General features: G+C 50.4%; 7 protein-coding genes across 7 annotated transcripts; 6 read left to right on the top strand and 1 right to left on the bottom strand.

Annotated features, from left to right (window-relative positions):
* Nucleotides 1-311: 311 nt before the first annotated feature.
* On the top strand, nt 312-797 carry Z518_05088 (uncharacterized protein; the record flags this gene model as incomplete). Its single annotated transcript, XM_013418793.1, has 1 exon — nt 312-797. The coding sequence occupies one exon, from the start codon at nt 312-314 to the stop codon at nt 795-797; it is 486 nt and encodes a 161-aa protein (XP_013274247.1).
* Nucleotides 798-1,027: 230 nt separating this feature from the next.
* On the bottom strand, nt 1,028-2,479 carry Z518_05087 (uncharacterized protein; the record flags this gene model as incomplete). Its single annotated transcript, XM_013418792.1, has 1 exon — nt 1,028-2,479. The coding sequence occupies one exon, from the start codon at nt 2,477-2,479 to the stop codon at nt 1,028-1,030; it is 1,452 nt and encodes a 483-aa protein (XP_013274246.1).
* A 3,628-nt stretch (nt 2,480-6,107) lies between these two features.
* On the top strand, nt 6,108-7,285 carry Z518_05086 (uncharacterized protein; the record flags this gene model as incomplete). Its single annotated transcript, XM_013418791.1, has 2 exons — nt 6,108-6,562; nt 6,625-7,285. The coding sequence occupies 2 exons, from the start codon at nt 6,108-6,110 to the stop codon at nt 7,283-7,285; spliced, it is 1,116 nt and encodes a 371-aa protein (XP_013274245.1).
* Nucleotides 7,286-8,000: 715 nt separating this feature from the next.
* On the top strand, nt 8,001-8,568 carry Z518_05085 (uncharacterized protein; the record flags this gene model as incomplete). Its single annotated transcript, XM_013418790.1, has 3 exons — nt 8,001-8,051; nt 8,130-8,261; nt 8,302-8,568. 3 exons carry the CDS (start codon nt 8,001-8,003, stop codon nt 8,566-8,568), a joined length of 450 nt encoding a protein of 149 aa, XP_013274244.1.
* Nucleotides 8,569-9,797: 1,229 nt separating this feature from the next.
* Z518_05084 (uncharacterized protein) lies at nt 9,798-10,682 on the top strand (the record flags this gene model as incomplete). Its single annotated transcript, XM_013418789.1, has 1 exon — nt 9,798-10,682. One exon carries the CDS (start codon nt 9,798-9,800, stop codon nt 10,680-10,682), a length of 885 nt encoding a protein of 294 aa, XP_013274243.1.
* An 840-nt stretch (nt 10,683-11,522) lies between these two features.
* Z518_05083 (uncharacterized protein) lies at nt 11,523-11,753 on the top strand (the record flags this gene model as incomplete). The annotated part of the gene is made up of 1 exon (XM_013418788.1): nt 11,523-11,753. One exon carries the CDS (start codon nt 11,523-11,525, stop codon nt 11,751-11,753), a length of 231 nt encoding a protein of 76 aa, XP_013274242.1.
* A 298-nt stretch (nt 11,754-12,051) lies between these two features.
* Z518_05082 (uncharacterized protein) lies at nt 12,052-12,691 on the top strand (the record flags this gene model as incomplete). Its single annotated transcript, XM_013418787.1, has 2 exons — nt 12,052-12,219; nt 12,275-12,691. The coding sequence occupies 2 exons, from the start codon at nt 12,052-12,054 to the stop codon at nt 12,689-12,691; spliced, it is 585 nt and encodes a 194-aa protein (XP_013274241.1).
* Between the last annotated feature and the right edge of the window lie 970 nt (nt 12,692-13,661).

Here is a 13,661-nt window from a genome sequence, read left to right as displayed (position 1 = left end):
GCTCTCCGAATTGCGGAGCGAAAACATGACGAGAATGTCTGGCTGGTGGAGGGGGTTCGAGGGGTAGACAAATAAATATATTTCGTCGGAGAGGGAGTTTGGAAATCTGTAGCTTCTTCATCAAGAAATTCTTTGAAGCCTCTTCCTGCTCTAAGTGTCACGCTGTTCTGACCCGCACTGAATGACGACTATCGGCGACCAATCTCCATCCTAGACATTGTGCTGTCCCTGAAACATCGAACGAAACAAGAACCGAAAACAGAGAACAGGCCATCTGCAGCTTCGACGCCGGACTCACTTGCTCTTCCATCATGTCCACCGACAACAACACTTCGGCACCGACCTCCTCCACCGACCCATCCCTACAACCTTTCCACCACGCCCTTTTCAATGCCGGCCTGGCCGTCCGCCGCGCCGTGGTAGGCGATTCGTACGTCGACCGCGCACTGGCCAACGGCTCGACCGAGTTCTCACGGCCCGGCCAAGAACTGGTAACCGAATGGTGCTGGGGGTATGCGTGGACGCGGCCCGGTCTGGCGCGCCGCGACCGCTCCCTGCTGAATATCGGCATGTTGATGGCGTTGAACCGGGCGCCAGAACTGGCGGTGCATGTAAGAGGGGCCCGGCGGAATGGTTTGTCGGAGACGGAGATAAGAGAGGCGATTTTGCACGCGACGACGTATTGTGGGGTGCCGGCTGGCGTGGATGCGATGAAGGTCGCGGAAAAGGTGTTGAATGAGATGGCGGAGAAGGGAGAGATGGAGAGGGAACTGGGGGGGAAGAGTGCGGATGCGTGAATAAATGCCATATCATAGATCGAACATCAAATATCGAATATCACATATTCCATATTCATCCTGGGATATTGCCTGGCGGGGCAGGGTTACATTGGTGGAAGTAAACGGTATCGTACAATGTCCTGAACTCCTTTCTCTCGCTAATATGCAGCAAAGAACAAAAACCAAGTTCCCCTCCCCACCAAAAGCCCGCAAACTGAGTGGGATTCAGGATATCAACTTCAAAGCGCTTAAACGACGTCACCCTCCGGTCGATTCTTGTTCTCCTGAGCCGGCGGGGCTTCGACATTTTTGGGTTGGATCTCCGACTGGGCGATTGCACGATCAAGATCCACCGATGTCGCTGCCGTGGTGGCTTTGGCTTTTAGGGCATGTCGGATCTCAGCCAGGGATCGGGCATTCCAGCTCTCATAATCGCTCATGCTCAACGGGAAGAGAACTTTATTCTCGGCAGCCGAGACGAAGTTCTCCGTTCTGGGGACAGGCATACTCGTCAAGACATCAATGTCACTCGCAAGTTCGCGACAGTATTCGTCGAGAGGGAGATCATTGACATCGTTGCCAAATGGGTTCTCGATCTCATACCCAATGGCGGCAAGTCCCAGGATAATGTAGGCGGCCAAAACGGTTCCAAAGATGGTCACCCAACCGAGCACCTTGTGGAGTTGGAAAGGCAGGACCAAGATGTAGACCCAGGTGATTTGCGAGATGGAAATCGAGTAGGCAATGGGCACTGGAGTGTTGAGCACTCGTTCGACATTGGTCAGGATGTCGGCCAGGGCTGTAATGCTGTTCGCCGCGTTGGCTTGGTGAATGGGGATTTTCAGTTGATCGTTATTAATGACTTCGTCCAAGTACGCAGACAGATATGTGAGGATCTCAAGAGGGATGTTTCCGAGGTTCTCGCGAGAGCGTTTCACCAATTTTCTGGGGTTTGACTGTGCAAATGTGACGCCGAGATATTCGCCTGCCGCTTTCCAGGCCGAAGGCTTTTTCTGCTTCAGCTTTTCCTGGTCTGCTTCACTGGCCAGAGTGCGAATATTTGCAATCAACGGGTGAAGATCGGGGTAGTCCACCGATGGTTCGAATCGAAGATGGTGTTTCAATGCGACAGCAAATGCATTGACCAGATTTAGTGCGGTGAGTTTGGCCAAAAGGTCGGCTTTCCCTCGTTCTTCGCTCACATGATGTCGTTCTTCGGTATGGACCCAGATCAGTCTGGCCAAGTTTCGCGATGTGACAATCAGCTGTGCCCAGTATTTTCGACCTTCAGTGTATCGTTCATATGCCGTCGAGGACCGGAATGACAGAGCCAAACCGACCACGAAACCGGTGATGGTCAAGAGAACCGAATCAATGCCCAAATCATATACAAATTTGGATATGCAGGTAATGGCGGTAGCCCATACGGCGACAAAGCCGAGGGGTAGGATCATCTTCGGGAGGACACTGCCGTGTAGACGAAGGAAATATGGCCATTTGGAATGATGATTCATGTCTCGAGGGCCCACGAAGTAGTCGTCGAGGTCGATGGAGGTATGAGTAGGTGCTCGCAGTGCGACGGGTTTGAATGGAGCATTTCGGCTTGGAGAAGGGACGGCATGGGGGTTGGAGCCGGTCGAGCCATGAGAGGAGGCAAAGTCGGTGACATTAAGTCTGAGATTGTTCTTTTGTTCTTCCATATGGGAAAGCCGCGGTGGTGGAATTGAGTGATGACCAAGAGAAGGTGGGCAGTGAGCGATCTGGCGTGAGGAAGCAAATATGAGTCAAATGTGACGGTGGTCAACACCTGAAGAAGATTAGGAGAATAATATCGAACACTGAATCATGAGGACGGCGAGGTTGAGGATCGACAGGGACCAAAAAAGATATAAGGAAGAAAAAAAATAAAAAAAAATAAAAAAATAACAAAACATGGTGAAGGGGGTGGACAACGCATGCTTCAGGGTCTTGTACGCGGTACCCTGGTCTCAGCATGCTGCTTACGCTTGGACAAGTTCATTTAGTGGGCTGCGAGTCTAAGGATGTTTTTTCTGGGGCCAAATGGCGCTATCCAGATTCAATGGAAATGTTTGATGTTGAGGACGAAGGACAATTGGGCATGGCGAGGGGGCCCAGGTGTGAAGGATTGTTGGTGTTTCAGCTAGAAAACTATCCTGGTCAATGGTGAATACGGGGGCCTAGGCAATGGTGAGGCCGTAAAAGAAGGAAAAGTGAGCATGGAAGATCGTAGATGGCATTCTCCTGAAACAAGGAGCCGATCAAATGCAGGAGAATTGAGGGGGAGAACAAGAAGATTGATCAGAGAGTGGTGAAAGTAGCGTCGGATTACGGAGTGGTTAAGCAATTCTCAGGTTGCCTAGACTCCCTTGGCGCCGGGCTGATCCGCCTACCTGCTTAAGGCTAGGCTTGGTTTAGTTAAGCACCGCCTGTAAGTCGAATTCTGTTTGGTGAAAGCTGCTTGGATCAGCCCCTGATTAACGGCCGAGGGGCTATTGCATCCCCAGATTTACGTATCTGTCTCATGATTTGCTGAGGGTTTTGCTTGGAAGTCTCACCGGATGTCGTCAGCATGCAATACTCCATTGGGGACAAGAAAGGAGAATTGACGATGGACCGGGACGGACTTGACCGGGAGCTGAATCGTATTTTGTGGGCCTATGGAATATGGAGCACTGTGATACACCTCTTGGAGAAAATCGTGTCGCTGCGAGTGCACGTTTAACATTGTGTCGAGACTTGGAAACCAAGGCCATGGCCGAATAATACGGCTAGATTAGCCAATTCGGATACCTGACCGACATGACGGACGAATTGCTCCAACGATTCGTTCTGCGAGAGGGTGACTTACCGACGACATGGTACCGGATTGGAAGGAGAACCCAAAAGCCTAGAACATTCCTGCGCCAGTGCTAACTCCCTCCCTCAGCTTTTGCACCATTGATAATCATCCTTTGATGGCTTCGATATGACTCGAAAGGGGCGTAGGCCACTTTCTTTCTCACCACAGGGATCCGTCCCTCTTCCTGGTTCAAAATGAGTCCCTGGGATTCCAAGAGGTATATATATGATTTCCTGGTCTTCGCGCACCGACTGGAGAGATGCCTTTGCTATGCAGGCTGCCCTTTCGGAAGTCGCATACATCCAAACGGATGGAATTGATGGCCACCACGTCCCCGAGAAAGCCTGCCATAGCTCATGGACCAGAGCCCCAATGCATTGGTTGTTGGCGCGCTCATCTCAATGTGGTTCAGAAGATCGTCCACGACAAGGTCTCAACGGCCCTCATTTTCGAGAACGATGTGGATTGGGATGTCTCCTTTAAACAACAATGGGTCCAATTTACTCGAGGGTCAAGGTCCATCCTGAAGACTCCGGAATACGAAACTCCTGATACTCCTTATGGTGATGATTGGGATCTCCACTGGCTCGGTCATTGCGGCAGCTGGGTTCTATCCTGAAGACGACCGCCGATTCTTCGTTGTCCCTGAGAATCCCACGGTTGAACCACCCCAAGACGGCCAGAATGTGGACGTTCCTGATATGTCTTTTTGGGAAGGGGGTCCTAACGGCAACAACCAAACACAAATAATCTTCCATACAGCGACGTACGCCATCTCGACAAAGGATCAAGAAAGGCACTTTATCATATGAGTATGAGACCCTACAACAACCCCATTGACTGGTGATTGGCCAATCTCTGCAAGGACAAAGCCTACGATTTTACTGGTGTGCCAATGTTTCCTCAACTGGTTGGAGTCTCCCGGCCAATAAGGCCATTTCCCGTAAAGGGAGCGATATTGGGTATGATAGCCCAGAGAGAACCATTGAACCGGCCAGCTCAATGCGTCTAGTCTATTCGACTCGACTCAACATGGAAAAATCTGCCGGGAGGAAAACTCGTCATCGATAGCCAGAACCCGGACGTGACACTAGCACAGATGGATATCAAAGATATTGGTCGAGCTGTTGGTCACGCTGAAGTTGTGAGCTCTGAAAAATGTGCCTGAATGAAGGAAGGACCTCAACCACTGCCAGGTACCGTGACAGGACTCGGACAGCCTTTGAGGAAGACTGTCCCCATTCAGCGCTGGGAACGAACGATTCCAGCAGTTCACCCACCACGGAGAAAAATCTCGTCCGGGTTGGGTTGGGTCCCCCGCCTTTGCCCAGCAACCGATTCAATTTTGCAGGAATTGACACGAACTACAGCAGATCCGCTTCGATCGGGCTGAGGGAAGGAGACATAAAGTCGGATAATCCCGGTCTCAGGAATTCAGGGTAGGGACGCTGCCGCTGGCCTCATCTGCCGGAGCTGAATATCCGCGGCAAATATGGGTCTCACGCAAGTTCTAAAGATGTTTGGGCTCTGGATGTACTGGAAATGAATTTGTTGTGGCATGAATGAAATGTGTGGGTGTGGAATTGATGCCTTTTGATGTAGGAGATGAGATGCTTCGATAGTTTGGATGATACCCATGGAGCGATTCATTCTCTTCTATCCGCTGAATTCGATTGTGTCTACACGAGCAATGAAACATTTTCATTGTGATGATGCTAGCTATCAAACGACGAAATGGAGACAACTCCATGAGTGCACCAAAGTCCATAGCACAAAAAATCCGGCCGAGAAACTGGAGACGCGCAGCAGACGCGTTGCAAGAGTGATCAAATCTATCGATAGGAAATGAATGACCCAGTCTTTTTGGCTTGATTCCCCATACCAAAAGAGAAAAGGTCCCCCTCCTCTGAATGGCTCGCTTCTCCTTTGATTCGCCTCGGCGGAAGGCTAACGATAGTGACACCAGGATTAAGGGGATGAAAGACGCAGGAACAGCTTTAGACGCACAATTCTCGGTGATAAGCCATTGGAATAAGAAATATTGTCGACCAGCCAAGTCCCTCCGCATGAATCAATTTGAGAAAGAAAACCAGCAGAAGCCACATCTGGTGCTCAGATACCATTTTGAACCTGGTCATGCACTATCAACTGCAACGAGAAGCCCCAATGTCTTTAGCCCCTGAGCTTGTCCAACTTAAGGAGGAATTTGATCCTCAATTTGCCAGTTTTATCAAGCCCCCATATTCTTGCCATTCTGCCCTGGGTTCTGGTTCCAACCTGCATCCACCTACTATCTACAAATTCCCTCCTCCGGCCGTATTCTCAATTTTCCTCCTCTAGGGTCTAGATGTTACTGAATTCTGGCGGCAGTCTTCCGCCATCTCCATCTCCCTCCTCCCTGCGATAGACAAGCCACGAATTGTCCTCCGGATCCCGGCTTCCTCCCTCTCCGCGCGTCTCCCCTGATCATGGAGTCGAATCCCTCACCTCGAAACAATAACCCTCTACAACAGTTTTATGGCTCTCGAAAGTCATTGCGATGGGTGGCTTTCCTGGTGATTGCTGCCCTGGCTACTCTATACATGACCGGCCAAAACTACGGACCAGTGACAACCTCGCGAAAAGCAAAATACCTGACGCCTGCTGAATTAATGAAAAGACCCATATCGAAAGACCTTCAAACAATACCCAAATTGATTCACCAGAGTTGGTCATCGACGGAGCTCCCCGCCAAATTTGAACGTTGGAGTACCACTTGCAGACAGCAGCACCCTGACTGGGAGTGGGTATTATGGACAGATGAAGATAATGATTTGTTGGTCAAGACACATTTCCCCTGGCTGTTGAAGACATATCAAAGTCTTCCCAGTGTTATCTACCGAGTGGATTTGGTGCGGAATTTATACCTGTACATGTTTGGAGGGTAAGATATGGCGCGTGTTCCTGAATGGGGACGTTCATGACTAAGGACAAGCTTTGCTGCAGGGTCTACGCCGATTTGGATGTCGAATGCCTACGACCTTCTGACGAGATGTTCACCAAATTCAACGTGTCCACGATTTCCCATGCCAAACCCCGACATCAATCCCAACCCCACATGCAAAAGAGCGGTCGAAAGGCTTTCTTTGGAAGAATGGGAGTGGACACGGGATCTTCAAATTCCATTCCCAATGCTTGGATGGCCTCCACTCCCGGACACCCTTTTTTCCTTGTTGTCCTCGAATCCGTCATGAGGAGTCTTGCGGATGGGTCCGCAGAAGGTCAATCCCCCGAGTCGGTCACCGGCCCTGGAAGGCTGTACGACATGATCAAAATATATCAAGAACCAGAGAGCAGATACGAAGGAGAGAAGATCGACAAGCATGTCGCAAAAAACCCCACTGCTAAACAATTCACGCCTCGAAAAGGTCTAGGCCATTCCATTGAGGTTCTTCATTTCAGCTACATCTATCCATACTCATGGGAGAGAGATGGTGAAATTGTCCGTGATATCTGTTGGGCCGCAAAGAAGAGTTTCGACGCCGACCGGTGTAAGCAGTTGTTGGCCACGGATCGTTGGCCAAGTTATGCCATTACCTATTGGAGTCATACATGGACCGGCGACGGTCATGACGAGGGAAACGTCCGCAATCTTGATGATCGGTGAACGCATAAAGCCGAGATTCAACGAAGGAATAAACAGGTGGGAAAAAAAAAATTTTTTTTGAGTCCTCTTCAGGCGCGCTAAAAGAGATGTCTTACCACTATGTATGCATTTGATGAATATTCTAGATATGGGTTGGATTGAATTATCAGGCGTGGGTGCGATTTTAGAGGTTCCTACAAGTTGGAATTTTATTTGGCTACAGGTCTCCGAATGGTTGGATACCCAGAGGCACGTTATTCATGGTTTATTCTATCGGTCTACAACGAGCACGAAAGTCAAAATCAGGCAACTCTTTGTCTCCATCATATTTTCAATTGATGAAAGAAGAAGGGGGGAGAAGTATTGAAGTATCATACTAGGATTGCTACACCCTCCCATCATCCTTCACTGATGATCCATGCTACCCTCTATTACTCAGCAGGGAGGACATTTCACCGCCGTCAACCCACCACCCACATAGCATCTCTAACAGTACTGGATCTATCTAGTAAAACTACATGGCTCCTTGGTAGTGTTGCTGAGTCAAGGCTCCCTGATCAGGTTCATCCGACTACCTTTCACGGAGACGACCAAGGAACTAATATATAAACTTCCGCCCACGCGGCCCCCTCTACCGAACTCCGAATGTGAAACGTTGAGTATATACTATGGAGAATGTGTTCTCGCTAATTCTCAAAATTTCCCGACGCTCGAAGAATTGGCGTGTACGACCATCATGTCGGGATCAGGCTCTTCGTCAAAAGCAAAGCTTCTGGGCCGCTATCCCGTAAGTAGTCGATGGTCTTGCGTGATGTGGAAAATTGATGAAGGTAGTCTTGAGTGACAACAGTTGGTTTTAACATAGGAAGTGGTTGCGCGTCTTTCGCGGACTGGACGATCTGCTTCTCAGCCACGCGCGCACTCCATGCGTGCAGCTGAGATCATTGATCAAGCCGACGGCTTCCTCGCCTTCATTCGGTGGGCGCAAGTCGACATGGTACTTGATTTGATCTATTGCTTGCTGACCCGGTCTGCAGTATGCATACAACTTCTTAAATGGAGGCGTCAGGTCGGAAAAGTCTCTCAAATTTACTGGAATCCAGCGTCGTGAACTCGGAGCTCTGGAGGAGAAAGACCTTGTCGAAATGCTCGGTAATATACCCGTACTCGCCCTTGGATTGGCCTTGAAATTGAGGAGGACCACCAAAATACACCAGCGTGTCGCGGGCGGGTCCGAGATTAGCGTGAATTCATTGCTCAAAAGAAGAACCAGGTTCTCGGACATAGCATTACTCGGATCGTGAAGGTTGACTGGGATTTTCTCCTCGATTACTTCTCGACTGTCACATTCTTTCGGCCTTCTTCGGTTCCTTCCGCGGGTCTGTCAAGGATGATTTAATGGCTTTGGAGAGATCCTCATCCTCGCGGGCCCCCAGGGCCATCGGCCCTCTGCTGGAGTCGGGAAATAAGCGTCGGAGGTCGTCCTTGCTGTCCTTCAGTCTGGTCAGGTCCTCTATAGAGACACCTGAAGCTTGGAGGAGATTCGTTGATCGTCTCCAAGTTCTGGCGCTCGCCCTTTAGGCTCCCTTCTACTGACTCCAACCAGGTGGGAAACTGGTCCTGTTGGGTAAGGAGGCTCTTCAAGATATTTGCGGCCTGAAGAAGACTACTAGGACCGGGATTTGTGAGGCGCATATTTGATCTTGGACTCGATCGGCCGATACGACAATCGTCGATCAAGAAATCCAACCCATGTGGATTTCTGCCAAGGATTCTGGCTTACGCTAAACTACATTCGTTTACGAAACATATGTAAGTAAAGCGGCCACCCCAGCAGATAGTTTTAGTTAGTTCATACATTCTCTTCCCGCCGCTACAACCACACCCAGTCCATGTCACGTGTGAAAGAGGCCCCGACGAATCCGCTGTTGTGCTGCGCGCCAACCATGTTGGTTATTTCGCAGCCTTTCACGACGGACAGTGTCCGTGACAGCTTCGTCCGATTCCCAGTCATCTGGGTTATAAAATCGATATCAGGAGTACCGTAGAATCCGTTTGATTCAAGCCCCTTAGACGAAGAAGCGGCTGTGGAATGGTCTCACTGTGGGTGCGGACCTCCGCGGCTCCCTTGGCAACCCTTCAGCGAGTACCAGTCGTGGTGTCTGAATTTCCTCTTTCAGCTGATCTTCGACGTCCATATCAAATATCGAAGAGCTGAGATTCTCATCTGGTGAATCGATCGAAAGAAACTATTTTCCGTGAGCCGAAATCACGACCCAGTGATTGCACGGAGAAACGAGCGCGCAAATCTCAAAACTGTTGTATCACCTTCCCGCCAGACGAATCCAGACCGTGGGGGAGCTCTTCGTCCGAACCATCGTATCTCCATCATCCGAAGAGAGAGGCCTCATTTTCCAGCCTACGATATTTCAAACCACCTTCAATCCAAGGCGACTACCAGGTTCGCGATAAAGCGAGAGAAGACCTTCCACTCTGAGTCCGGCACCTGAGAAGGAAAGACTTGGTGCCTGAAATGCCTTACCATGAGATCTCATTTTCTCTTCGCATCAACTATACTATCCACCGGGCAACCTTGTCGGCATCCAAGCCCAGACCCTGGGTCATCCTAGTCAATGGCCTCGCCGACCCTCAATCCACCTGGGCGACACAGACTCCCGCCTTCACGGCCGCAGGCCACACGGTTTTAACCTACGACAACCGCGGCATCGGCATGTCTTCGCGCCCCCAAAGCGACGATGAACTCTACACCGTGCACGACATGGCCTCGGATCTACACAGTCTAGTTCACGCTGTCGGCGTCCCCACCCCTTTCCACCTGCTGGGCCTGAGTATGGGCGGCATGATCTCGCAGACCTACGCACTCACATACCCCGAAGACCTCACTAGCGCTACTTTCGCGTGCACATACGCGTTTCCCGGCCCATTTTGTTCCCGCATGTTTTCACTCTGGGGCGACATGGCGCGCACAATGTCCGTTGCCGATGTCATGCGCGACGTTGCATTGTGGTGCTTTTCGCCGTCGTTCTTTGCGGACCCGGGCCGTCAGTCTGAGCTGAAAGCCATGGAGGACGAGATGGCGCAGATTGATTCCGCGATGGGCCTGAAAGCATATCTGGCGCAGTTGAATGTTATCACGACGTTTGATACGAGAGAGGAAGTTGGGAAATTGGCAGTGACAGCGGGCAAACCGAGAATCATTGTGCTTGCGGGCGAGAGTGACATTCTTATCCCGGTGATTCTGTCGCGGGAGTTGCATTCGCTTATACCCGGTGCGCAGTGGCGGACGACCAAGGGCGGACATGCGTGTAATTGGGAGTTCCCGGACGAGTTCAATCAGACTTGTCTGGAGATGTGGAAGGATGTGGAGGATAAAACGGACACTAGCCCCCCAAATTGAAGTTGTGATACTGGGGAAGGCAAATGTGTGCTGTGGAGAAGCTATGAATACCGGGAAATGACGAAACTCGATGACCGCTTTTTTTCAGAGCTTGTTCAAGGGCATTTCATCGAACGGGTGGATTATACGTTCTCACTCTATTTGAGGCACTCTATATGCGCTCTGTGTATGTGAGTCGAGTAGTAAAACGTGCAATGCTTAATAGTGGCAAGAGTGCTCAACAAGAACGCTCCGATAATGTATCCAGACCCGTCGCTCGTCTTGGGGATCTACTGAAAAACCACATCGACGCCGACACCATAAGTCGAGCTGGACGCGACGCTGTAGTCAAATGTCCGCGAAACACATAATGCACTGGTGAAGCGCCGGTTTTGCACTATGACCGATTACGAGGGATTCAAGAAATGTTTGAGAGTCAAAATGGATAACTTGCCGGTTGAAGAAGCGTTGTCTATAGTAGATCTTGAGGAACAGGCTAACATCAGCCTCGTGAGGCCTGACCCCAGAAAAAAAGGGCTGAATATCTCGACGGTGGAGAGCCAATATCACAAACCCCAACATCATTCGCTGACGGCTTCTAGGGGTGGGTCTCCAAACCGAGGCGGCTTTGTTCCTTTCAGACATTGTTCCAACTCTTCTATCTCATCCAGTGACACATCCCCAAGTGTAATTATGGTAAAGGGAAAGTCGCATCGCTCCACGGAGCGGAAGGAGAGCTGGACTTTCGCGCCAGAATCAAGCAGGGCCTTGCCATGATTTTCTATCGAACATTCACACCAAGTTCCACTTCCATTGTCAATTCTAGCCATCGGTGTCACAGCCCTCTGTCTCGTGGAGAAGATGGCCATTCAAATAACCGGCATCAACTACTATGGTAGACTGAGAACTCCGGGTGAGTCCACAGCCGTGTTCATGGCCAATCTGGGCAATACGGCAGATCGAGTCACTTTGCTCCTTGGATATCTAGTCAGCGACATTGCGAGAAAACAAGTTCTCCTACCCACAGCACCCAGTCCAGCTATGGAAGCAGCACTTGAATGTCCTGTCAGGGCCGAAACCCTCGCCCGATAAGTCTGGACCAGACTGCCATCACGACCCTGCTCGGACCGGTTGTGAAAAGCAAGCCCTCCACATCTACTACAAAGTCGACACGGATGGGGGCGGCGACATAACTCTAGAAGAGAGTGGTTATTCTGGTGAAAAGAGTCGCAGCCGAGAGAAAGAGTATCTGGGAAGGAACATGCAACGTCAGAGACGCCGTTAAAGTCCTCGACGGTGTGTTGAGTGTTCTTCTCTTGATCCTTATCTGCGCGGCCTTCTTCTCCAATTCCCTTGCCACGCCTTACACACACAAATCTGGTCCACATTTATGGCCTGTTCGTTCCTCATCGTCAGCACTGTTGGAGAATTTATTGCCACCTGTATTACAGTCTCCATCAAATACCCTTACGACGTGGGAGCTTGGATCAAAGTCAACGATAGCGAAACGGACGTGGCCAAGATATATCTCTTGCATTCAATCTTTTGGGAAAGTCCAGTAGAGACAAACGGCCCAGAATCCCAACAGTTTCATTAATGGATTGCGGATCAAGAACACGGCGCGTTCGAAGGAACTCAAGGAACAACTCACTGTCAATGTATCTGTGGATACTTCGTTAACTGATCTCGAGACCCTTCGCGCCCTACTCGCGGCTTTCGTAGCTGAAAATCAACGCGACTGCTCCAGGAGATTGATCTGCGACTCATCTCAGTCTATGGGCCGAGTTCCAGCACAAAAGCAATTCAGCATCCGAACACGTCCCGATCCCAACACCACAGCAAATTCGTCTGCGCCTTATTGTCTGCAATCCGGAAAGTTCCTCCTGGTGGCGCTGGTCTCTAGTGGATTAATGGGAGCCCTTAACTACACAGTCCCTGTTATAGACGAGGCGGCAGAGGCGGCTAAAGCGAAATTCGACGAAGATCAAGATGCGAAGAGGATGGTTCTAAGCACGAGCATCCCGGAATGACAATAGTCCATGGTGCACCGAGTAATATGGGCCTAGAGGTTCTGCTTAGTCTGATCGGAGGGAAACATGGACGAGGGATTCCTGACGAGCCTGCTTTTTGGCCACGGTGATGCTGATATTCGATATTGAATATTTGACGAGATGGATTCATGGTCCTATTCGGGCCGCAACCCTCAATCTCCCTGCGAGAAAGGTGACGTGAAGTGAAGAGAAATGATCAGATACGTACGAGTAGATCTCAAAATTGCGAGAATACGAAGTCCCTCGCTCCCCGGCCCCGTCTTGTGCGTGTATGGCTTGACCGCATGCACACTTTAATACCTCGGCAATGGCTTCAGGTCGTCAGCTCGGACTATTCTTTCAACTGTACCCATCATATAGAGGAGGATTGAAGCAACAGGAAACGACAACAAATGTCACGGAATTAACTGAGATGGACTGAACCAAAGCCCTGGTTTTACTTTATACACAATTCTAGTCGACTTGCCCTGGAACTTTTCGGACGATTTTATATCCCGACGAGATCATTCCCCTCTCCTTACAACGCGCCCCACATTCTGGAATTGATCCTCAGAGGCATTGTCCGCAAGATCACGGCTAGAACTTTCCTCCGCAAGGCTGTCCTACCAAAGAGAAAGCCGATCGTTCACAAGCATTGACACATACCTCAATATCCACGGCATCCACGACATCTTCACCGACAGCAACGGCACCAGCAATCACCAAAACAATGCCCCGACTCGTTTTGGCCACCAGCATTGCGCACGTCCTTGTCGCCGCCGGACATACGGTACGCAACCCTTACCTGGTATCACAGAATTATGACAGGGCGTATTCTTACCTCTCGCATGTGCGTGATAGATACACGGCCTCCATGCCTTCTCTTTACCAGCGTGGAAGTCCCTTCCCCCGATACTAAATTGCTATGCCCGTGCCGGATGGTATCAGGGGAGCGTGTTCTTCGCCATTT

Source organism: Rhinocladiella mackenziei, assembly GCF_000835555.1.
Source record: "Rhinocladiella mackenziei CBS 650.93 unplaced genomic scaffold supercont1.3, whole genome shotgun sequence".
NCBI lineage: Eukaryota > Fungi > Ascomycota > Eurotiomycetes > Chaetothyriales > Herpotrichiellaceae > Rhinocladiella > Rhinocladiella mackenziei.
The sequence above is the reverse complement of the archived record's forward strand: the minus strand, read 5'-3'. Positions and strand labels throughout refer to the sequence as shown.